This window comes from Microcebus murinus, chromosome 5 (genome assembly GCF_040939455.1).
Source record: "Microcebus murinus isolate Inina chromosome 5, M.murinus_Inina_mat1.0, whole genome shotgun sequence".
Classification (NCBI taxonomy): Eukaryota; Metazoa; Chordata; class Mammalia; order Primates; family Cheirogaleidae; genus Microcebus; species Microcebus murinus.
The window spans coordinates 32,255,367-32,282,567 of record NC_134108.1 but is presented as its reverse complement, the minus strand read 5'-3'; the positions used below and the strand labels follow the sequence as shown (position 1 = coordinate 32,282,567).

The window sequence follows — 27,201 nt, the reverse complement described above, 5'->3', positions numbered from 1 at the left end:
AATAATTAGACTTAAGTTTTATAAATTCCAATGCAGTTCCTATACACTTGTCTAATATATTTCCAAATAAATCTGTACATGATAACTCTAAACACAATAGCCAATACTTGCATATATACAACCATGCATTCAAAATTTCCATGCCAACAGAAATTAGCAGCAAATAACTCAAATCAATACAAAATCCAGATATTTCCATTTATTTTGAAGATATATACATCATTTGGATATAGGTTCAGGTAGAGTTATAGATGATATATTAATATGTATATATTTTTTAATGTCCACCAGTGTGCTTTGGTATTTATGCTTAGACTAATATTCATTTCTTGCCCTTTAAACACCAGTAGCATGGGGACTAAAAGCATCCCTGGACACCAAGGGGATTATCTACAGCAATAGATAGAATTTATGGAAAAAATGTTTTACAGTATAGCTATATTTATAAATTGGAGTTACCACTATCTACAAAAGCATGTGTATATAAAAGACTGGAATGGTACACTGAAGTGACAATTATTGTCTTAAAGCAGAGTGATTACAGAAAATTTATTTTTTAATATCCATTTATGTTTATCAATAAGAGCTGACAGTTCATATAGCTTATAGATGAGCATGGTCCTACACTATCAAATGTGAATGGCTTGAATTGTTTTTCTAGTTTTCAAATGTTGTTAAACTTTTACATTCATCATCTTTAACATATAAATGATCAGGTTTTATTTCCCTGAAAAATTGCTTTTATTCAGCTAAATTAAACCAAAGTTCTTGGTTAAATTTTTATTGCAACTTTCCAAATAAATTTGTTCCACTGCTGAGAGCTTCTTAAATCATTTAAATCATCTTTAGACCTGCTCAAACTCATCAGCTCAGGTCTAAAACTGCTTAAATTTCCTGAGTGTCCCTGTAATGTAGAAATCTCTCCCCATACTTTATTTTCATTATGTTTGTAATAAACTCTTTGAGCATTTAATCAATCTGACCCTGCTTAGAATACAGTTATTCACCTGTAAATGTTAAAAAGCAATTTAAGTGGACTTACTTAAATGATAGTTTTAGTGAGCATTTGTAATTTTACATTGGAAAGAAAATAATCAAAAACATGAAAGTGTAAAAGCCTAATGTTAAAAACACTTTACTTCGTGCTTGCCTTTTCTAACCAGCACAGGATGAATTAGATTTCACTATCAGCCATGCAAATTTTCACTGTCTTAGGCTGCTAAAGATGGTCTATCATTATATTGCCAGTATTTATAACTTTTGTTCCCAACCCTGTTACTGTCTCCCAACTTTTTCCCACTTGCCAGCTAAACAAAAATTCTAACTGTTGTTTGTATTTATACTGACCATATATATAATTTGTTGTCCAATCTGATACTCTAATGAAGGTCAGGAAGTGTTTTTAATAATTAAGCCAAAACAACAGGTAATCTGGGATTGTCCTGAGCAAACTGGAATATCTGGCCCTACTAGCATCTTATAAAGTTGCCAAACTTCAAGTATCATAATTGATAGTGAAATATACTTAGGTGAATGGAAGTATGGATAGGTGGAAGAGTCAATGAATGGATTGCATTTGGAGTTCATCCAGTTGGACTTCCTTTCTAATTTTTCAAATCAGTGTTATATATCTTATTTGCATATCATTAATCCACTTCCACAGACACATGAAAAATTCATCTTGGGGAAGATGTGTTAGAAAGGAAAGATGGATAGTATTAAATAGAAAAATCTCAGTAGTTTATTGCCACTTGCCTCTTTTTCTTCATTAGTAAAATTATCAGGTTGTATTATTTGGTTATTTTTATTTCTAAAATGCATGAGTATAGGAAAGCCCTGGAATCAATGTATAAATTGTATTCCTCTCTAATTATAAAAGAAGACTTAAAAAGTTTATGATCTAGAGCAGTGATGGGCAACTACAGCCCTCAGACCAAATTGGGCCCATTGCCTGATTCTGTATGACACTAAAGCTAAGAACTGTTGTTACAAGTAAACATTTATGATGAATTTGATGATAGGATGCCCTACATTTGAACCCCAACTAAGTAAATTTGATATTTTAATACTTCAAAATGAATCCCATTCTTCTCATTAGTAGATCGGTATTACCAAATAATTTCTTCTCAATTATTATTATATTATTGTTGTTGTTATGTATTGAATTTCATCAGCAACAACAAAAAAACCTTGAAATTTTATTTCTTTTTCACTGCATAATCTTGATTTTGCCTCTTTGCCTGCAAAGCCTAATATTTACTATTTTGTCTTTTACAGGAAAAGTTTGCTAACTCCTGACCTACAGACTATTGATATCAGTTTTGTTTCATTCAAAACAAAACACACACACACCACACAAAACAACTTACAGCCATGACTTGCCATTGACCACCTTTGCTCTGTCACTGTTTAAATTCAGGTGTGCCCCTGGCTATACTGGCAGTCCAAGCAGCCGTGGAGGCTCCTGCCAAGAATGTGAGTGTGACCCCTATGGCTCACTGCCTGTGCCCTGTGACCCTGTCACAGGACTCTGCACGTGCCGACCTGGAGCCACGGGAAGGAAGTGTGACGGCTGCGAGCGTGGGCATGCGCGCGAAGGCAGAGAGTGTGTTTGTACGTATACTAACTTAGCTATTAGTTTGGGTGGCTTTGGTTCCATTTCTGTCTCAATCCAATGAGAAAGACTGACTTTTTTTTTTTTGGCAGTAGCTAGTTCTACTCTTCACTCTTTCTGACACGATCTATCCACCTTGTGCTGTTCGCCTGCTGTTTTTGTCTCCATCCTGCTGAGCCAGGAACAGCTGAGAAAATCCTCAGCATCCTTTAGTCAGTGCATTGAAGACCTACGACAAAGCTCCTGAAGGCATATCTTATTTCATTTATTTTATTTGTCCATCTCAGGGTTTCCAGTTTTGCCTCAAATTGACATTGCCTTTGTGACAGATTAAAGATTCTAACATATTAAAATTTTTAGAATATTACTGAATGTGTAATCAGCTGAACAGACACTTTAACCCTTGAATTACAACTGAGTTTTTTGTTTTTGTTTTTTAAATGAGATGGGGTCTCACCATTGCTCAGGCTGCTCTCGAACCCCTCAGCTCAAGCAACACCTCCTGCCTCGGCCTCCCAGAGTGCTAGGATTACAGGCATGAGCCACCATGCCCAGCCAATGACTGAGTTGTCTTTCCCCTACTTTAACAGAAATCCATGGGCATACTGCTTCATAAGTTTCTCTTGAACTATAAAACCTGTACTCAGTAGCAATGTACTCAAGTATTTTTACTCAAGTATAATAAATGGAGAGCAATTTGCACTCACGCACACTGTCTCTTTCTCTCTCTCTCCCTTTTTGTTTCTGTGCTGATTTGGGATTCAGCAGTGCCATATTGAAAGTACATTGAAATTGGGAGTTAAATATAATACTTGGATCTAACATAAATTCCAAGCTAAAATAGGTTATTTATACATTTAGGAAGGAGTGTTGTACTACAGTATTCTTTTCCTTAAGGAAATTTATTTTAGCACCTTTTATTTCAACAATACCTATTTTAATGTATTTATGCATGCCAACATTTCTTCTTTTAACATCTTGTGTGTAAATCTTAATAGCATTTTAACTAGAAGAGTTTTTGTGTTCTAGTTTTATAAGAGTTACCTCTGAAGCTAAGGCTGAATTTTAAAATATACCATAAAGTTAAAACTGGGTGTGTTTGGATAGGTTTTTAATTTTTTTTTTTTTTGGTATTTCAACCATCTTTAATGAAAATATATTACATTGAAAATAAAAGTAAATGTGAAGGTGAGAGGAGATAAATTAAATGTAATGTTATAGACATTTATGTTATCATATTTAGTCATTGGTGTATATATACTCACTCTTCCCACGTATAATGACATAGTTGAATGATAATTAAAGAAGTTTAATGATAATTAAAGAAGTATTTCATAACATTGCTTTCAAGTTAAATTATTAGCATGGATATAATTAACTAGATAACATATAGATATTCCTGATGTAAACACTAACATCTTTGAATTATAAATCATCAATTTTATTAATTATACACAAGTAAACTTGAAATCAAAAGATCATGTTTAATATCAAGCATAAAAAATTAAACACTAGCACATTAAAATCTGGGAAACACAAAATAATGGGATTATTTTCTGAACATTTCTTGTGAAGAGAATCGGCATTCTGCCTATCAGCAACAATGGCTTTAAGATTTTGTTGATGATCATTACTTTATTTACATTTTAAATAAATTTATCATAAGAAACCTTCTTAACTTATCCATCACGAATGTGGATTTCTAATCTTCATGTGTCCCGTGCAACATTAACAAAAGTGCCAATTCTCCGGTTACAAAGTTATGTCAGTTTCAGTGTTCATTTGCATTATTCTCATCCCACAAGGAAATGTTCAGTTCAGTTACTATATCTGGAAATGTCTATATTCTTCTGGAGGATTAAATAATAGCAATTTTTCTTCTACAAAAATATTATTAATAAATTGTGGGGTGGTTTTTGATATCTAGACCCTTTTCTTAAAACATTTATAATTATGCTATATAGATTTTCCTTATAGTGTGCTAAAGCTTTAGTGATTTCCACTTCTAGGAATGTTTTCTTATCTCCCTTCATTAAGTTAACTCCAGGAATTGTTTCACAAAGCATCTTTAGATTTTTCTTCTCTTATTTAAAAATTTCTCTGTTTATGGAAAAATGTGCCATGATTCTATATTGGTCTTTTCCAGGACTCAGTTTCTACTCCTAGTTTTTAAATCAGATAACAAAACAGGTCACAAGTGAGAACATAACTTTGACTTATTCTCAATTCTTTTTGAAATATATTTCTGTATCCTTAAGCTAAATTAGGGCAAAATAGATTCACCTGGCATGTTTGATCTGTGGGATCCATTTTATCACATGTGATCATGGTGGAATTGTGTAAGGCCCAAGAATGAGTATAAAAGAGGTAGCCTGGCTTGACAAGGGAACATGTATGCAGTAAGAGAAATATCTGTGGTGCTGGTTATTAACATGGTGTTGACTACAGAAAATAAGCTTTCTTCTATTAGTTAGAATATGGAAATACTCAGATACTAGCATGTATTATACAAGACTTAATTTTACTCTCTTTAGTTAATTCTCTAGAAAATACAATTTAGATTGGCTCCCCTTATGGATTTGTATGTTTTTAAAAATGCATAATCAATAACCTATGCATGATCATTGCATTATCTCAGGTAAGCTGCATATTGGTGGAAAGAATCTATATACTCACTATACCTTTAGATTAAGCTGTTATTTACCAAAGGTTATAAAATTCTGCTGAAGAGATCAGGCAACATAAAGCAAATGTAAGAATCATGGAAGGGTTTCTCTTGACCACCGAAGTTCCTAAAAGAGACTTGTAGCTGCTAAGGACAATTGCCAGTGAGCAAGCTAGGATTTTACTAGATCCAAAATGGAATTTCTTGCTGGACAACAGGCCTTTGTATGTGGGGTTTACATTACTATCGTGAAGAATTCACACAAATAATCTGTTTCCATAAAGGAACTATTAAGACACCAGAGTCTCTCATAGTTAATCAAATTCAGTGCCACCAAGGTTACCAACTCCACCAAGCAGAAGCAGTGCCTGGGTATGACTAAGCAATATATCTACCTTCAAATCCTTGGCATTCCATAAAGTCCCTTTCACCATACATGGGTTTATCATAACAGTAAATTTTTTAAAGGGTCACCTTGACTGAGAGCTTACCATTTGCCAGATACTATTTAAGTACTTTATATGTGGTCCTTTTAATTCTAGCACCATCCTTGTTACTTATTATCCCTACTGTATGATAAGAAAGCTGAATTTAGATGCACTAAGTCACTTTCTCAAGACCCACAGTGACTTTTCAGAAGAGCTATGATTTGAAGCGAGGTCTGTCTTGCAAATCTTATTTTCTTAACCTCTATGCTGGAGATGATGCAAAACACAGGAAGTGAACATGGTTTACCGAATATACTCAACATTAGCAAGTTCAGTCCCTTATTAATTTACCTCTGTGTTTAGATCTCATTCTGCCTCAATGAAAAATAAAGATAAAATCAGCTAAAATACAAAATGAAAACTTTTTAATACATATGAGGACATATTTTTTGTACTAACCATTGAGACTCTCTCCTCTAAAATTTACAAGATTATCATGTTTATGATAAATTCTTATTCATCAGAAATTGTCAAGTAGAGATTGTCTTCTATACTGGAGAAAAGATACTCTAGCTGGGTGCTCAGACTAATTTCACAACCTTTTTGTTTGTTTCTATTTAGCAATTATTTGGGACTGCTCTATAATGGGGTTTTCCCCCCTTATGTATATTGGTGAGTTCTGAATAGATATTTTATTGATTTTGTAAATCGGGATTTCTCCTTAGTAAGTTAGGTTAATACAAATCCATTCTCCTCTTTCAACTCTCATTCATAATTTACATTTCATAAAATGAGAACAACTTCCTGCCCTTCTGAAATTTGAGAATGAGCAAGAAAGCCATTAATAGTAAAGGTTTGTATTGTGAAACACAAAACTTAGATTTGTTCATGTCCTATTTTATGTAAATTCAGAGTTAACACAGAATAACTCATGTGATGTTCAAAACAGATTATGAGTGGCATAGTAAAATATATTACTCTCCTAGAGAACAGAAATTAAAATTAGTAGCTGTTGGCAAGATATTACTCCATAAAAAGTGCCTGAAATAACATTTTATAAATATCAAATTGATGTTGGCTACTTTTAATCACTGCACATGAGGTATTTGGAATATATCAGCATTTATTATTTATAGTCACAATTTATTTAAAATATAACATAAGAAAAAGCTTTGCTTGCTGATGTTGCAAAAGTGATCACAAAGTATGATTTTTTTACTGGCAGGCTGAGGTAAGCCTAGCTAACTGTGGTATCTCACCTTACTCTGTAATATATGCACCTTCCAGCCACCTTGGTAAAATCTTAAACACAAAGTTTTATCCTATCTTGACACTAATCTGAAAAGACATGATCAAGATTATAGTTTTTAATAGCCAGTTGCTGCCAAAGAGCTTATCACAACAATGCAAAGGCCCTTATATATTATTCCTAGAACATTGTTGTACACTTATAATCAAAGATGATTACTAATGACAGTTATTGCTCACTATATATGGGGACAGGAACAAAATAGTAGAATATGGTTATCACCGTAAAGAAAGTAGGACATTCTATTCTAAAAGATGTTGGAAAAACATCAATTGATCTCTAGACACTGTTTATTGATCTGTGACTTTGCTTGTTGTACATGTGATAACCTTTCATCTTAAAGTCCTCTTTCTGCCCTCACCTAGTCCCCAAGTAAGTTCTTATTCAAAGGTCAGAATGTCTGCTGTAGTTTTCTAGAACTCTAAGCTGTGACATGTTGTTCACATTCAGGTGTCGGGCAATCTATAAAAGAAACTTCTGTTCACAACGTTTATACCTTCTACTCATATTTTGTTAGTAAAGGAAGTTTGAGTTTCTTCTTGTCAGTCTTCTTGGTACTGGTTCAGGCTAGCTGTGTATGGAACACAACTGTCATTCTGATTCTAAATAATTTTTCTAGTTATTTGGATCAGCCTCAGTGGTTTGTATGTCACAATGAAACTGGTTCTGTTGGCAGATTAAAGATTTGCACAGTTTGGCCGGGCAGTGGATCATGCCTGTAATCCTAGCACGCTGGGAGGCTGAGGCGGATGGATTGGTTGAGCTCAGGAGCTTGAGACCAGCACGAGCAAGAGTGAGACCCCATCTCTACCAAAAATAGAAAAAAATTAGCCGGGCATGGTGGTGCATACCTGTAGTCCCAGTTACTCTGGAGGCCGAGGCAAGAGGATCACTTGAGCCCAGGAGTTTGAGGTTGCTGTGAGCTAGGCTGACACCATGGCACTCTAGCCAGGGCAACAAAGTGAGACTCTGTCTCAAAAAAAAAAAAAAGATGCACAGTTTAATTGTCACTTATAGATGCCTGATCACTATTGCCTTTATTTTCAATCAAGCTTTAAGAGTAAACTAAACTCACTTTGATTACAATTTTCACTCTGCTAGGCCTAGGAGGTTCCCTGACATCAAACAACAATAGAATTGCATGATCTTAAAGTTGGAAGAAGTCTTACACGTAAGGTAGTCTAGTCTAACCTCTTTTTCTGTGGCATCCCCAAAACAGACAGTATTCTAATGCAAGGAAGCATGCTGTTATGAAGGTTTGAATCCTAGTTTGCCACATAGAAGTTGTGTGGCATTAGATTAGCTAACTTTTCTGAACCTCATTTTACCATCTGCAAAATGGAAATTAAATACTACATTCATGTATGTGAAGTATCTAAGCATAATAGATGCACAATAAATTCCAGTCATTATCATCATCATTATGTGGCCATTTTTTGATGTTTTGTGTGCTCATTAGTTTCTGATGAAATATTTTCTTTAAATTAGGCTGAATTCTTATTTTCTATAATTATCTCTAATTCTAGGTTCTTCAAGTCATTGAAAACCACTTTTCTGACCACCTTACATTTCTCTTCTCTTTAAGGTCTTCACATGTATTATTTATAAATTCATAAACACCCTATTGTGACTATTTTTCTCATCTACAAAATGAGGATACTAATCGTACTCACCTCACAGAATTGCTGGGACAGTAGGTGAGACATGGCAAAGCACAATAGATCGCCTGCCATGTAGTGACTGTTGTATAGATAAAAGCTATTATCTCATTATGATTTGTAGGACTTTCAGTCTCCATTTGTCTTTCACCACCCTTGAACCATATTGAACTTGTCTTTCATATGTATTATAGAGAGTTTTATTCAATTTATATACATATTACATATATAACAATGTGGTATTTGAACAAATTCATCAGACTCAGCTAAAATCTACAGAATACCTTTCCTTCTATTCGAAGAAATAACGGGGGGATCTCTTCTTAATGAGTCTGAAATCAAATTTTTATTTTAGAAGGTATTTATTTAAAAATAATATAGAATAACTGAATAAATTCAAATAAGCCCTAAATAGATGATAATTTAAATGTTTCTTCTTTAAGAAGATAAGGGAAAGAGAGAAATATAAAATTCAGATTCAAGGAACCATCAATGTCATTCATTTAGAAGAATTAATATAAAATATACATATTAACACATAATTTTATCTTTTCTTAATAATGTGTATTTACTCATTTTATCCCTATTTGATTAGAGCAGACAATGTATATATCTTTTCCTAAAATTGGTTAGTTGATTTGACCTTTTCAAAAATACTCAATGTACTCATTTCAGCTTCAGCTTCTTTGGTTTGGATGCAGTGTGTGATTTTTTTTGTGACAGTAGCCAGTAGTTATTATGCATGGGGAACTCTGGTAGAAATGCAATATTTTGTACTAATTACTAACAGAAAGATCTGTAATATTGGCTGCATGTTTTGCCCCTTACATGGGCCCAGCTATAACGATCTGAATTTAGTACTGCATTTGTTAATATTAAACACAAATTTATCCTGACACTTTTATAGGCAAAGCCTCGGAAACATTTAGTCATGTAAAATATAATCATAGTCTTGAAATATTTGCTTTTGCGCCCATGCATTTTTGGCAGGATCTCACTTTATAACCTTATCTGTATTGCTGAATTAGGAGAATGGCTTGGAGAGGTTCTTTGGGGATCCTGATTATAAGATAGGTGTTAATTTATACTGAGCCATTATTGCACCTTTATCAAAGAACAGTTGTTTACATAATGTGAATATTCTATCTCTATACACTCTTCAGATCTTTCCTATTATAGTGAATTAAATTTGGTTTTAATTTGCATTCCATTTCCAGTGTTTGTTGCCAGACACTTCAGATTTTTTGAGGGCAAATAAAAGTAGCTTGTGGTGTAAGTAAAATATTTTGTGTCAGAATAAAATAGCAAACCATTATGCAAAGGGCACATTTTCTATGTGTTTACCTTATAGCTGCATGAGCTAGACTTGTACAGAAGCTTTGAAAAAATCCCCATGGCTGTCATATTCATAAGTCTTTCTGACCCATTCAGACAGATGTTAGTATATTACTTGGAGCATACTATAAAACTTACCTTTCACTTATGGAAATGTGCTTGGACTTTGTTCCCCAAAAAGCAAATACAGAGACCATGAGACATGGTATAATAATAGACCTTTGGACATAGAGACATAAAATGGAATGTATGAGTCCTTGAAAGAGCAATTAAATACATTTTCATTTTAACAACTGAAGATGAGGAACCAAAACAGATGGGCAGGGGGTAGAATAAATGAGAGAAAAATCAGTATTCATCATCCCTCTTGGCATTCTAGTGCTCCAATTTACTCTGTAGTACATTACAGTAAATCAGATCTAGTTCTGCATTCCAGTCCCTGGTTTATTCTTACATGAAATAAAAACTGAGAAAACTGTGGGGATTCTCCCTGATAATTTCTAGGACCATCTAGTAAGGAGCCTCTAGCCATACCAATATTAACAAACTGACTCATTCCTTCTTGGAAGAAATAGGTAAGTTACACATTATAAATAAATTGGGGAAAGGGCTAGTCAAGGGACACACAGTCCTAGAAAGCATGGTGAGATATCATATTATCAAGTATACTTCAAGATCTTGAAAGTGAAAAAAGAGCAAACTGCTTGCTTCCATCCTAAGAACATCTGCCAAAAATACATCTTCACCAGAAGTTGGATGGAACTTTTTAAATGATGGTGAACTTGAGATCAGTGGGAAAAAACCTGTATATTCTTCATAATTTTAATAAAATTAAGAATTTTCTTGTTTTTAACCTATGAATTGCAACTTGAGAGTCTCTGATCTGAATCTGCATTCTAAATCACACCTGCAGAATTTGGGAAAGTGCTTCCATTATTCTGTTGCTACCATTCAAAAATTGAGTAGCTTAAAACAAGTGTATATATCCTCATAATTCTATAGGGTGGCAATCTGGGCTGGGATCAGTTGGACAATTCTTTTATTGTCATGTCTGGGAATCGCAGATGGCCTCATTCACATGTTGGGGCCCCAAGTGCCCTTCTCTGTCCTCTCTCATGTTACCTCTATTCCTCAAGGAGGCTAGCCTGGGAATGTTCTCAAGGTAGCAGGGTTCCAGGAGTGTGAAAGCAGAAACTGCAAAACTCAAAATATCCCTTTGCCACATTCTGTTGGTCAGAGTATGTCAAAAAGCCAACCCAGATTCAAGGGGAAGGAAAATAGACTCCATCTGTTAATGGTAGGAGTGGCAAAGAAGTTGTAACCATTTTTAATTCCCCCCAGAAATTTCTTTCTCTCTAATCATTATTTTTATCCTGTCCTCCTATTCCTCACACCTCTGTGAGGTTCTCTGTCTCCTTACATTCAGATGTTTTCTGTTTGGCACACTCTACCTCCTCTCTCTCTCTCTTTCTCTCTCTCTCTCTCTCCCTCTCCCCCCCCCTTCTTCTAACATTCTCCCTACTTGATCTTCTCACAGTCTCATGGACTTGGGTCCATGCCATGCGCAAATACTTGGGTACCCTGCCATTCTCTTAGTCCAAAATATTTTTCATCTCATCTTCCACAAAGATATTAGCACACAAATATTTACAGAATGTTTATTGTGTGCAAAGTACTTTCCTAGGCACCATGACCAAGATATTTAAGGTCCTTTCCTTAGTAAGGGAGAAACAATATATGAATAAATAAAGTAATAAGATAGCCAGGAAGTAACACTAGAGCACTTGACCTGACCTTGACTAGGAGCGAGGTGGGTGAAGATGGAGGGAGAATGTTCCAGGTAGAGGAAACAGCAAGCAAAATTATCTCCTTCAAATCCTTGCTGTTTTGGGGATTGAGCATTCCTACATTTATCATCTGGTCCAGTCATTTGAATCCCCTGACTGCATGATAGAATCTTCTGGAATCTTTTAAAAATAATGATGCCTGGACCTTACCACAGACCCATCAAATCAGATTCTCTGGAGATGGTGAGGGGAAGGACTCAGACATCTGTATTTTATAAATCCCCATATGATTTTAATATGTAGCCAAAGTTGAGAGCCACTGATCTACAGCAGTGCTTGTCAGACTTTAACGTGCATAGATCACATGAGATCTTTCTAAAGTGCAGCTCCTGATATCCTAGATCTGGGGTAGAGCCCAAGATTATGCATTTCTGATAAGCTCCAGGTGATGCCAATACTGCTGGTCCAGTTGTTACTCAAAGTGCAATGTGCAGACTACCAGTATCGGTATCACTCAGAAGCTTGTTAGGAAAGCACATTCTCAATCAGAGAATCAGAAACCAGGTGATGCAGTCACCCGAATCAGAAATGCTAGGAGCATAGCCAAGCCCTCTGTGAGCTCAGAAAGTCCTACAGGTGATTCTGAAGCCCACTAAAGCTTAAGAACCAGTCTGTGGATCTTGATGTTTAGATATGGTCAATTTGGCACTTAATTGTGTTCTATGAAGTGCTTTCTTATAATCGTTTCATGTACACAGGTCTGTTGAATCTTGCATTGAACGAGGATATAAAGCCAAAGTGCTCTCTTTCTTTTACTTAGTTTCCATGCAGTGCAAATTCTTTCATTCTGGTAAAGAGTAAAAGGTACAGCTCTAGTTACAGACTTCTACTCCTGCCTCCAAAGCCTCTATTCACTCAGCTTGTAAAGCATCAGGAGCTTGCAAAGCCCCTGCAGATGATGCTCTATGGTTGCAGGTGTCACCTGCAAGGAGCTGATTTATTAAAAGCCCTGCTGGGGCAGTTTAATCCCTGTGAAAGGATATTGTAACTCACCTCTAGCTGCTGCCCTATCAAAAAATCACCCTCCGTATTCCTTCTCTTTGTTTACAAGCTTCATTAATGGTTTTCTCTCCATTAAGCAGCTCAGGGGAGTGCTATTTAGAGAACTAATTGAATTCTTGCCAATTTTGGGCATGATCCAAAGCTGCTCCAAATCTCAGTATTTCCCACGTTATATATTTTCCTCTGCTCTAATATGTATAGTTTTGATACCTCAATCTGCAGCATATAAGATAGAAATTATAACTGTATACATGAATGCATATCATAAATATGTCCATTTCTGCTCCTTAGCATGTAGATATATCTCATTACTCTGCAATGCAAAACTAAAAAGTTCAAACTGAAATATGTATATTTTTAAATCATCCAAAAGAATCAACGTATATTAATTTTAGAAATTCTACGACTATTTATGAGATTAATTTGATAATGAGGAGACAACAACCCATTTTTCTCTCTACCAGTTCTACCACCATCCCTGCTCCACTACCACCAAGTTTGAATAGTTCCTCTTTCTGATTATCGAAAATAGTATAGGTAGGTAATTAATGAAAACTCAAGGCAGTGACTAGAGGTAATTTTTTTCTTCTTTGGTAGGTCCAGACTTTAGGCAGATAAGGGAACTTCAGAGGACAACTTTATCCCATGCTTTGGGAGAGATACTGGGGTGCGGGGGAAGCCATAGGGACCTTGAGGCCACTTTTGCAGTTCAGCAGGTACAAAGCACCTTATTTTGTGGTATCAGTTTCTGAACCCCAACAGTCTTAAAGGAGAACTTTAATCCTTCCATAATACATTTCTCCCCCAAATCTATTTGCTCCTCTTCTTTGGTCTCTCAGTTTATATCATCATCTGTATTTCAGGTCCTAGGCGACAGGCATATCTGCTCTTTTGTTGTTCTCATCTTTTTCAACTGTCATCCATTCGACAGCATTAATTATCTGAGATGAGTAGCTTCAACTTTCACCGAATTATTCTTGGACCATAAACTATTTCATAGCTGAAATCTTTGAACATCTGCCTGGGATGTTTAGCAGAAGTAAATATTCTCTGTCGCTTCCCTTTCACAGTTTGTGGAGATGAATGCACAGGCCTTCTTCTCGGTGACTTGGCTCGCCTGGAGCAGATTGCCATGAGCATCAACCTCACTGGCCCACTGCCTGCTCCGTATAGGATGCTGCATGCTCTAGAAAATAGGACGCGGGAATTAAAGGTAGGTTGGTGCAGCAACAGCAAGAGCCAAGGACAAGGTGACAGAAGCTTCCCAAGGGGTATAGGTCACAATTGGTAAATGCTCTTTCCACTGCCCCAGACCAAAAGACACAGCTATTAGAGAAGTTCAGAGATTTTTCTAAACCAGTGTTTTTCAAACTTAGAAACTATAATATACAGATTTCTATTAAGGGAAAAGAGTCTCATGTACCCTTCCCCCCAGTGTTTGGCCTAAATCAGTTTTATGATATTACTTAAATATGTGCAAACATAAAATCAGGTATGAACTCCTATACTTATAGCTCTATAAAAATCAAAACAAATTAATCCTTACAGAAGCCTACAAAACCAATAAAATTTAAATTAAAAACATTAATATAAAGAAACATGATTTTGGCTGAAAAGGAGTTGCTACTTGCAAAAAGAATAGGATACTGACTACTTCCACACGGTTCTTCCATTAGCAGGTGACATGGGGTAACTCAGTTGTCCTACCTTTCCACATTTGAACCAGAAATTCCCTTGCAAAGGGTCTTGAAGTGACCTGTGGCATCACTTGACAAGTTCACATGACTTATGTGCTCAATCTGCCATATAATCAAACATACACCACCATGTAGGCACCAAGATCCCTTGGCAGTATTTATCCCTCAGATGCCCAGCTTGGGATCCAGAAATGCTTACATTAATATTTAAGGTTACTGTCACAATGAAAACATCAAATTAAATTTTCATACTAGAGAACTAGTAAACCTTTGGAAGTACTTCAACAAGCACCAAAAAAAAACACTGTATTAAAACATTGTTGAAGCTTTTGGTAATTAATAGGATAGGAGAAAATGTTAAGGAAATTGGGGTTATTTCACCTGATAGAAAAAGATGAGAGGTATCAACTTACACATTATCAGCCAATTGTCAGTTATTGATTGAGAAATTATAGAATGCCCCAGCATTGTACTTGGTTTCCTGGGGATTTCATGACTCTTCTAATGACTTCATTACCCTCAGGGAGCTTATATTCTATGTAGTTTAAAAATAATCATTAAACAATAATAAAGCAATTAGCAAAAATGTATAATTACCACGTGCTTTATAAAGATTTTAAGTACAATAGAGTACAAAGATTGGAGAAGTCAGTAAGATTCAAAGCAACCAGGGAATGCACATTGATGAGAGCATAATTTGTGTTGGAACTTGAAGGGTAGACACCATTTTAGTAGGCAGAGAAGTATTGGTTAGGACTAGGTAAAAAATCTAAACTTTATTCACTAAGCTTTGGTAGATACTTCTTTAGAGACTATATTCTCTAACCCTCACCATAGCCTTTAAGGTAAGTATTATTATTACTATTTTCCAGAAGATGAATCCCATGATGCTGATGGCAGGATTATCACACATAATTCTTACAGAAACTCCAACTAGGAAAGTTGTCTTGGACTGAATGTTTATATCCTCCCAAATTCATATGTTGACATCCTGTCTTCATCTATTTTATCTGCTATGAAAAAAAAAATTCCATAAACTGGTTAGCTTATAAACAACAGAAATATATTTCTCTCAGTTCTGGAGGCTGGGAAGTCTTCCAGGCACTGGCAGTTTTGGTGTCTAGTGAGGGCCTGTTCCTCATAGATGGTGACTTCTTGGTGTGTCCTTACATGGTGAAAGAGGATAGATAGCTCTCTGGTGTCTCTTTAACAAGGGCACTAATCCCTGTCTTCATTACTTAATCACTTCCCCAAGGCCTCACCTCCTAATAGCATCATGTTGAGGGTTAGAATCTTAATATGAATATTGAGTTGATACAGACATTCAGACAACAGCAAGCCCTAGCCTCCGATGTGATGGTATTTGGAGATCTCTCTGCCATGTGAGGGCACAGGGAGAAAGCGGCCATGCTTAAGAGAGCCACCAGAGGCAGACATGTGAATTAGGCCTGTCTGGCAGACATTAAAATTCAGACCTGCTGGTGAGAGATAAGGATGGAGACTTCAGTGGGACAGGATGACGTGAAAGACAACCTTGAAAGCCAGGCAGAGGAGTCTGAATTTCCCTTGCAGTCCTAGTATTCCGGGATGTGCAGAGTTTTAATAAAAAGAATGCAGACCAGTTATTTTCCTTGTATATGGAGTGAATACAAAAAAAAAAAAAAAAAAGAAAAGAAATTAAACTAGAAAGGCAAATATTTTAGTTGAGTATAAAACATTTCAAAACTAATATAATACTTCAGCAATGGACGGTGAAGTATGGAGGGCCCTATGGGTGAGGCTCCAATCTGTGGGTGTCATCTAAGCCAAGGAATTCAGCCAGGCACCCATTATGGCTGGGTACTGATCCAAGTGATCTTGATTTTCCTTAAATTCCAATCTTTCTTGATTGGAATCTTTCTTTCTTGATTGTGTTCGTGTTCTTCTTTCATGATTAATTTAATATCTGAGTACTTAGAATCCCATTTTGATGTTATAAAGCCTTAATAAACAAGTTATCTAACCTCTTTGCTCAGTTCCTTTAACTGTGTCCATGCTCTCTAGGTTCCAGCCAAAGGCTACCAACAACACACATGTGATGAAACACAGTTGGGTTTATTAACTCATTGTGACAAGGGACTTTGATCACGCAAGAAATTGTGGAGTGTCTCAATAAGTGGGTGGGGAATAACTTATAGCATCTGGACTTATGCTAGGCAATTTGGAAGCAGGGGTTTGTGCTTGATTGGGTCCTGGTAGGAAGTGGGAGTAATTCTATGATTGAATATTCTGATAAATCTTATCTAAAAGGAGGGGACAACAGAGGATTCTAAAGCTATGATAAGGAAGGAGGTAGTAGTCATTCATATTACCTAGGAAATGGGGGATTGTAGTATTTTTGTGGTCTGCACAGAGACCATGGTTTTTTCTGCTCTTGAACAAGATTAAAGAGTGGTATCATTTTTTGTTTCATTCATCACTGACTCAGAGTGACCCTGTCTAATGTTAGTGTCCTGTGAAATCATTTATGCCCAATAGGAAAGAATATGGCCCAGCTGTGAGTGCCAGGCCAGTTAGTTAGTGCCCAGCCAGATCCACGTGTCAAGGGCTGCTATTTTCTTTCTTACCTATAAACTCTGTCTCTGTTCATTGCAATGGGAGCCTTGAAGAATCAAAGAGTTCATCTTAACCCTGCCCATTACTGGCTGTGTGATCTTGTGCAGGTTTTTAACCTGATTTAAGCCACAGTTTGCTCATCCACAAAATGGAATAACACTTCATAAAAGTATTGTGAGAATTAAATGGAAAAACAAAAAGCCTGGCACATAATAATTTCTCAATAAATTACTGCAATTTTTATTATTTGCCTGAATATTTGGCACGGTACTCAGTATGTAAGTGCCCAGCTGAAATAGTTTCGCTTTTCTTTCAAGGTGAGAGGGCTAAGTTGTTTGAGGATATAGGAAAAAAATGTTCTGTTAAATGTTCAACCCCATGATCACTGCAAGACCATTTACTAAAATATATACGGAATGAAATCTTTTTCAGCACTTGCTCTCACCTCAGCGGGCCCCAGAGAGGCTCATTCAGCTGGCAGAGGGCAATCTGAAAACGCTGGTGATGGAAATGAATGAGCTTCTGACCAGGGTAAGTTGGCAAAACCAGGAATCTTCAGAAAACAGATAGATTATGTAAATTAAGGAAAATTACTTTAAAGTTCTGAAATACAAATCTTGCTCTTCCTAAGTCCCAATTTGCTGTATGAAATAGATGTATTATGACTTGCTACTTCTACTTCAAACCAAGTGGTAGAAACCAGTTGCACAAGGACAAAAAAAAAGATTGGGATACTTAGAAAGTGTCTAGAACAATGGTTAAAAATACCAGAATGACAGTGCATTTTGAGAATTTTACTCAGTAGCTTCCATGGTAAAGTTTTTATCAATTGTGAATTCCAAAAGCACTATCTTCAATTATGTAAAGCAAAAGAAAAACAAATGAAAATACTTGTGGTCTGTTTGATCACATCATGGGATTTTTTCATTTGTATAGAAACAGCCTATATCAGTATTCCTATACAAAAGAAGAAATCTTCTTTATTGTGAAAATTCAAAGCATTGAAGACATTTTTAAAGTCAGAATGTAGAGTCCATGTTGCATATATTAGACTTTTCAAGGAATTTGAAGTTTTAAATTTTCAAAACTGCAAGGGGGTTAAAGTTCTTTTTGTTGTTAGAGAATGAAGAAAACAACATAAAGCCTGCCATCTTGTGGCCAGAAAAAATGCATGAAGTGGGAAACTGGCCTGCAATGTAGAGATGTAGTTTGAGTATCTAAGAGCTTTAAAAGATAAAAAATACTGGATCGAGAAGGTGCTTAGAGTTATCTAGTCCATTTTCTATTTTAAAGAAGAGCTGCCTCAGGCCATGACAGTAAAATGAATTACCAATGGCCACACAATTTGCTACACTCCAGGACTTAACCAGGACCCACTCTCCAGACTCCCACTGGCCCAGTTCTTTCTCCACATAACCTGCTGCTGGTTTAGGAAAATTTCCACAGGGAAATCAAATAGGCTTCTGAGCACATAATGCCAAACAATAGCCCTGCTGTTACTTTTCCAGAATCTCATACCAGCAATATACAATGTACAGATACAGAACAGTGTCATGCCTAACGTATTTAGACATTGAATTAAATTAATTAGTACATTTATCTTATATTAATTTAATATTTAACAATTTGTATTTGTTACATGACTACTACTAAATAAGAATTTTTAAACAGGTCATAGCAGAATAAACTCAATTCAATAAGCACATATGAATGGTCACAATGTACAAAGCTCAAGTTAAGCATTGGCAGATGAAAAATATTAATGAGGCTCAATCTGTCTTCAAGGAACTTTTGGTTTTGTGTGTGTGTGTGTATGTGTGTATGTAATCATTTACATGTATGAAGGATAATATGAGATAATTGCATGTAAATATATAATAAAACATGCAATAAAATAAAGGAATATGAGATGTCTTGAGAAATACATAAAAATGGGACAATTTAATCCAGTTAGGAGTAATTAGAAAAATTCCATGAAACAGGTGCCATTTCATTCATTCATTCATTCGATTTACACTGATTGGCGTCTCCCCATAGTATTAAATCAATGCCTCCCGTAGGCACAGACACTAGGCATAGAGGTGTAAGCAAAACTGACACAATCCTTACCTTCATTGAGCTTATTATAGACTAATGATCTGAGCCTAAAATATTTTGTTGAGAGTGTCAGATATTTTTTATGTCTTAACCTACATCCCTTCATCTTTCCAGCAGACTCTTACACTATGTTTTTTTAAAATAGACTTTATTTTTTTTAGCAGTTTAAGTTCGAAGCAAAACTGGGTGAAAAGTTAAGAATTCTCATATACCCCCACACCCACCCTACCCCCACATACCCACTATCAACCTCCTCCACCATAGTGATTCATTTATTACAATGAACCTACATTGACACATTATCATCACCCAAGTCCATAGTTTACATTAGGGTTCATTCTTGGTGTTGTGCATTGTATGGGTTTGGACAAATGTATTATGACATGTACCCACCATTACAGTTTCTTACAGAAAAGTTTTACTGTCTGTAAAATTCTCTGTGCTCTACCTATTCATCCTTTCATCCTCTCCAACTCCTGGAAACCACTGATCTTTTTCCTATCTCCATAGTTTTGCCTTTTTCAGAATGTCATATAGTTGGAAATGTAGAGATGTAGTTTTGAGTATCTAAGAGCTTTAAAAGATAAAAAATACAGTACATAGCTTTTTCATATTGACTTCTTTCCCTTAATAATATATTCTTGAGGTTCCTTCATGTCCTTTTATAGTTTCATAGCTCATTTTTTTCAGTGCTGAATAAAATTCATTGTCTAGATATATCATAGTTTATTTTATCCATTTACCTACTAAAGGATATCTTGGTTGCCTCCAAGTTTTAGCAATATGAATGAAGCTGCTGTAAACATCTATGTGCAGATTTTTGTGTGGACATAAATTTTCAACTCATTTGGGTGAATACCAAACAGCACAATTGCTGGATTGTTTGGTAAGAGTATGTCTAATTTTATAAGAAATTGACAAAATGTCTTCCAAATGAGCTGTACTATTTTACATTCCCACCAACAGTGAGTGAGAGTTCCCATTGCTCCACATCTTCACCAGCATTTGGTGTTGTCAGTGTTTGGGATTTTGACCACTCCAGTGGGTGTGTAAGGTATTTCTTTTTTGTTTGAATTTGCAATTCCCTAATGACATATCATATTGAGCATCTTTTCATAAGTTTATTTGTCATCTGTATATCTTCTTTGGTAAGCTATCTATTCAGGTGTTTTTCTGTTTTAAAACTGAGTTGTTTGCTTATTGTTGAATTTTAAGAGTTCTTTTTTATATTTTGGATAACATTCCTTTATCAGATAAGTCTTTTGTAAATATTTTCTCCCGCTCTGTGGCTTGTCATTTCATTCTTTTGTGAGTGTCTTTCACAGAGCAGAAGTTTTTAATTTTAACGAAGCCTAGCTTATCAATTATGTTTTACATGGTTGTGCCTTTGGTGTTGTATCAAAAAAGTCATTGTCATATCCAAGGTCATCTAGATTTTCTTCTATGTTCAATTCTATGAGCTTTGTAGTTTTACATTTTTACATTTAAGTCTATAATCCATTTTGAGTTAGTTCCAATACTATATTTTAAATAACCTTTTTATTTTACAGTAGCTTTAGATTTCAGAAGAGTTGCAAAGATAGTACAGAGTCCACATATACTCTGTGGTCCCTGATGTTAACATCTTATATTAGTATAGCACATCTATCACAACTGATGAACTAATATGGATACATTATCATTAACTAAAGGCTATACTTTATTCATATTTCTTCAGTTTTCACTTAATGTTTTTTTAATGTTTCAGGATCCCATTCAGGGTACCACATTACATTGAGTCATTATGTTCTCCTAGCCTCCTCTAGACTGTGACAGTGACTCAGACATGTTTTTGATGACATTGACAGTTTTGACAAATGCATGTATTGTATAGACTGTCCCTCAAATTGGGGGTTTGTCTCATGTTTTTCTCATTGTTAGAATCCAATTTGAGTTTTTGTGGAAAAAACTCACAGAGGTAAAATACCACTTTCATCACATCATATCAAGAATCCATGTGACCACTATGATTTATTACTGTGGATGTTGACCTTGATCACCTGCCTGAGCTAGTGTTTGCCAGATTTTTCCACTCTAAAGTTGCTTTTCTCCCCTTCCTCCAATGCCATTTTTATCTGTCCATTCTTCAGATTCAGTAACACAAAAAACCTAAAAATAAGGCTTCTGAAAGCAAAGATCTCCTTGATGGGTTGAGGATAAAAAGGAAATATAAACTCTTATTAATTAACCTTGTCCCTGTCATATTTATAATTGGAAATATAACTTTCATGGACACCACAAATATTCAAGTCAACACATCCAATTCTTTCTTTCCCAGTGGTCCAGCTATATGATAATCAAAAGGCAAATTGATACACATGAAATCATAGCTAGAAGGTTAGATAAATTAAATAACTAATAATATCAGGCTAAAACCACTAATGCCTCTATCTCACAGTCATAAATAATCCTACAAGTGGGACCAGAATATGAGAAATGCAGTGACCACAACTTTCTTTTACCCATGACTAATTAAAAGTGACAATGTGTTATATATTAGGACTGCACATTGGAATTACCTGGGCTCAGTCCCACACCCAAAAGTTATGATGCATTTGGTCTGGGGTGTAGTTAGAGCACTAGAATTTTCAAGAGGTCCCCAGATAATTCCAATGTCAGCCAAGGATTAAACTACCATGATTCTATAGTTACCTAACGGCTAAGGCTGACTCCCTTTCCTCTGGGAAGTACTTTGGTACTGCCAATCTTTGTGATACTCTTTTTTCTGTACTTTGTAGGCTAACTAGTCACTTAATACAGTCTCTAAATTTTTTAAGACACATGGCAAGTTTCACCCTGCATAGCTAGTATAGGAGCTGTCCTCTCTTCTTTTGAGTACTTTTATATTTTGTGCCCATTTTTTAATGGAGAAATCTAGTTAAATGAATGGAACTAACATTTAATATGTATTTTGATATATTTTAATTAATGCATAAATATTAAGACGATATTATATAATCATATATCTCTTTCAATATATTTTGATTTATTTCCTCCATTGGAATGTAGGTTCCTTGAATATGAGAATCATATTTAACACATTCAAATTGCCTTACAATATGTGCGGAATATCATGATGCTTTTTGATGATGACTCTATATATCTCTTTAGCTACTATCCTTAGTTCCCTTCTTTTCAGAGCCAAATTTTTTGAAGGGCTCTGAGACAGGTCTGTATTCATTTCTCTCTCCTGCTGTATGGATTTCCATTCCCAGCCCACTACTGAAACTATTTTTACTGCATAACCAACAATAAGCTAGTAACTAAATCCAATGGACACTATTAATTTTACTTGACCTCCCTATAGCAGTTGCCAATTTTGATCCTTTCTTTCTTCTTGACATACTCTCCTCTCTCTGTTTTTCTCTTAATTCTCTTACCTTTCATTCTCAGGCTTTTCCTCTACCCCATCCCTTAAAAGTTGGTGTTCCCTGGGGTCTAGTTCACATTCCACATTTCCTCTCACTCCATAGACTATTTTTGGGCTTTAGTTGCCATGTGTAAGCTGATAATTCATAAATCTATATGTGCAAAGCATACTTCATTCTCACACTTGGGTCCTAGGTATGAAAGTACTAATTGGACATCCCAATTAGAATTATCATTTCCTCTTAAAACCCATACGTGCTTTTATTTAGATCATCTCTGTGATTTATCCTCCAGTATCTACCCAGTATCCCAAAAGAGAAATTAACATGTTGCCCTTCATTCTATCCTATCTTTCACCCTTAACCCAATTCTGTTCCCTTCTATGAATGCTCTTTCTAAGCCTTATCCAACTCTAATCGATTATTATTCATATGGCAAAGTGAACATTCCAAATCACAGATCTGATCATGTCACTCCCTCTTTAAATTGTACAACAGCTTTCCACTTTGTTCAGGATGACACACGATGTTCCCCCACCATGATAACCCCTGCTTATCTCTCATCTCTCCCCACCACTCATAGTCTGGTCATTTGAATCCCATGGATCTAGCAGACAAACCAGAAACATAGGAATCCTCCTCAATTCCTCTTTCTACCTTATCATCCTCCCACTTATCTAGCTCATTACCAAGCATCATGGGTTCTGCTTCTGTGTACAGCTCTCAAATCCACTGTCCCACCCTCATCCAATCTCGTAATCTGTAGTTTAGGATCACCAGGTTAGCTTTCTAGCTAACCTGCTCTTGTTCTTGTTCTCCTCCTAATCTGTTCTCTACAATATAGCCAAAATAAACTTTTGCTATTCCAAACGTGAATATGTTACCACAGGGCTTTAATTCTTCTTCTGACTTCCCTTAGGCTCTTAGGATAAAAGCCAAAATTCTCCCCTTATCCATATCTCCCATCATTTTTGCCCCTGGCCATCCGCACTCTAGCCGTACCATCCCTCAGTCTTTTCATCCCACCACACAGCCCTTCTACACACTTTGTAGTTAATATTTTGCCTGGAAGGTAGCCCACCTCCCCCTACATTGTTCCAATTTCTCTTAACTCCAATTCAATTTTCAAATCTCAGCTCATGAAAGTCCTCTGTGACATTCCAGGTAAACTAGGAATCCTCCTATAATTATCTTATACTACTGTTTTTTCTCCAGTTTATAATTATAATTTTTATATGATCATTTGACAAACAACTCTCCATCTCACAAGACTATAAACTCCAAAAGGACAAGAAGCTTTTTTTTCCTTACCAAAATATCACCAATATTATGGACATAGTAGCTGTTCAATAGTAGTTACTATTCAATGTTTGTTTAATTAATTAATTGTGAATAATTTAAATTATAGCATTTGAACAACCAGATGAAAGGTAGACAAACCCAAAATAAACATTGATTTTGGATTTTTCTGAAATGCATTAAAATCAGGCATATATTTATAATTATATTTTCAGATACTGTGTTTTCTTTGATAAGCACCTCTAAAATGTTTGTATTCTATAGGAGGACAATGCTATATAATAGGCTAAACTATATAAAATATCATAATTTAGCTTTATTGATATTATATTTTACTGCCTACTGAAAATCAAATTTAATGAAGATGAAGCATTTCCAAAATGATGAAACTAGTTTTTAAATGATGTATGTACCAATAATATTATGTGTTTACAGTTTATAGTTTTTAAAAGGTTTGAGTTGCTGACAATGCCATTTATCTCTGCTTTTATATTCTAAAGAGAGAGAGAATATATAACAAATCATATTTGTTTGGTTTGGAATTTTTAAAATTGATACCTGAAATATTTAGTAAGAAATTCTGCATGAAACAGGCTCATTCCACAGGGTCAGGGGCTGTTACCTATCTCTTTCCTTGTGTCTTTTTGGTCCTAACAGCTTGCCTGAGGAGTGCTTCACTGCCACTTAGGTGTACAGAATTGGTAGTGTTTGAAGATGACCCTTGAGAATATCACATAAATGATTCCATCTGAAATTTAATTTTAGCAGGAAACCATAGAGTCTGCAAATGAATGCAAAGGTGGATGATATCTAAGCAGTGTTATCTATTCAGTGGTTAGATTTGCTCCATTAGATTCTAGTTTTAACATAAAAAAGGCAGAAAATGAAAGACACTAGCAATATCCAACTAAGAAAATAATGTGCAGATTTCAAGAGGCACACTGAGAACTGCTTGAGCTAAAGCAAGAAAGTAACAGCTACATTGTTCAGAAGTAAATTAATGTGTGCCTAATGGTAATGCATGCTGCCTAGATATAAATACTTTAAAAAACAAAACAAAAAGGAAGAAAAAAAAGACCTAGTTGAGTGAACTTCTACTACTAAAAAAAAGGTAATCAAAGCAAAGAAAGGTACATACAAGACACTGTGTAAGGCATCATTTACAAAGAAACACTGGAAAGATTGCAGAATAGAGGTAAGAGGACGTAAAACTAAGAAAATAAAAGAGAATGAGAGGAAGATTGTACAACATATTAGGATAAATGAGAAGATATGTGTCAAATACTGAAAATGACAAGATAATAATGAATAAGAAAGATGATAACTAAGAGATGGGGATAGTAATTTAATAAAACACAGAAAGAGCCAAAATTAATCAGAGAGATAGTTCCTATCAGGTAGTATTTAGCATTCATCTGTAACCTTATCAATAGCTCTTCCTAGCTGAAATTTATTTTTGTGAATTTGGCTTTTACAATGATACCACTATCTATCACCATTACCCATAGGTGATAGTGCATTTGTCATGGGTTTCCCTACAGAGTCCCTCATGGGTGGTTTTGACAAAGGTGAGTCTTCAACTTAATTTCTATATAATAAGATATAAATTTTAAAAAATATATCTAGATAATGTTATGATAAGGATTTTGAAATGTATTAATTTACTAAAATCCAAAGCTTATACACTTAAAGTGCTATGAAACTGGAACAATGTCCTCCTCCCACCTAGAATGCTCAATTTTTTTCATGTATTTTTCTAGTCTTCCTGGATGTTAACCAAACAACAAACGTTGTATAGTACAGACAAAATATAAAGCTGTGAGACAAAAATAAATAAATAAAATTGTGTTTTGTGACCAATTCCCTAAATGTGTGAGTTCAGATAAGTCACTTAACCTCTCCATATCTTCATTTTCACCTGTGTACAAATGTGGATTGTGCCTTCTATGTATCTTTAAACACAGGAAGAGTAAATGAGACACAAGAGAATGTTGTAAGCCCTTCTGAACATGCATATAAATCTAGTTTACGGCATGACCTCACTGTGTAACTCATCTTTTAGAGTGCTAACTCACATAAGTCGATGCTTTTGGTGTCAACAACCTCACATCTCCTCCCCCCCTGGAGCGTAGCCAAGAGAGCAAGTTATTCTTTTATGTGCAGAGGGAAGGGTACTTCTTCATTAAGTTCGGTGCTATGCCTGAAGAGTTCTGCCCACCTCCTACCCTACTGCTGCCCCCACCGTCCTAGAACTCAGTGTGTAATCACAGGCCCAGTTTTGAATTACCATGAGGCCAGTGGCTAGAATGCAGTGTAGTTGGGGCTGGAGGTTCTCATGCCTGGCTTTCCTCCCAAGCACTCCACTGCAGCTCTTAAACAGCAGCTTACTATGAGGTTCTGAAAACTGCCCAGAAAACTGCCCAGCCATCCACATTTGCTGGCAAGCGTAGTACCAGGCATATGGTCAGTTTGAATGGTGTTGGGAATCCTCCAACAGGTTTTAGAACTTCAAAGGTTTGATTATCATCATATCAGCCAGTCACCCAGCATCTTTGACCCACTACATCTTTCCTGGCACTATGCCTGGCACTCTGAGGAATAAAAAGAGAAAAGACAGAGCCCTAGCCCCCAAGGACGGAGATTAGATAGATATGGCAAAACACCTAGCAAAGTAACTACCCGTTATAGTCATGAATGGTGGTAGTAATAGTTGTTTTGAAAATCTGAGCAAAGGAAGTGTGGGCTGGAATAGGCAGGGATTGGTTTACTGAGAAGATAGAGTTGGAACTGAATCTCAAAGGCTAGATTTATTTTAGAAAAGTAGGAGAGGAGCTAAGAAAAAAATCTTTTTTTGAGAATGTTCAAAAAATGTAGGCAGGAATGATAATAAGATTGGCAAGATGGGTTAGGAAAATTGTTTAGCCATGTATATAACAACATTCAGAGAATATTTGCTATACATAAGGAATCATACTAGGAGCTGGATATAAAGTGATAAATAAAACAGAACAAGTTTTCACACTTTTAGAGCTTACCTTTTAGTTGGGGAGGTTAGTCAATAAATAGGTAAGCCAATTACTTATTTATTACAACTAAATAAGTAATTCTAAAATACATGGTTCTATGAAGGAAGTGTTCTGCTGCAGGAAGTACAGAATCCTAGATAGGTATCCTGGGAATGGCCACACTAAGAAGAAACAGTTAAATTGAAATCTGATAGATGACAAGGACCAGTCTCTGAAAGTGTA

General features: G+C 35.6%; 1 protein-coding gene across 1 annotated transcript in view; it reads left to right on the top strand.

Moving 5' to 3' along the window:
* Nucleotides 1-27,201, top strand: part of LAMA2 (laminin subunit alpha 2) — a 583,504-nt gene that overhangs the window by 414,517 nt on the left and 141,786 nt on the right. Inside the window, exons 32-34 of the mRNA XM_076002974.1 lie at nucleotides 2,420-2,613; nucleotides 13,929-14,071; nucleotides 17,583-17,681. Of these exons, the coding sequence (XP_075859089.1) occupies nucleotides 2,420-2,613; nucleotides 13,929-14,071; nucleotides 17,583-17,681 (436 nt within the window). The remainder of the gene's footprint in view (nucleotides 1-2,419; nucleotides 2,614-13,928; nucleotides 14,072-17,582; nucleotides 17,682-27,201) is intronic.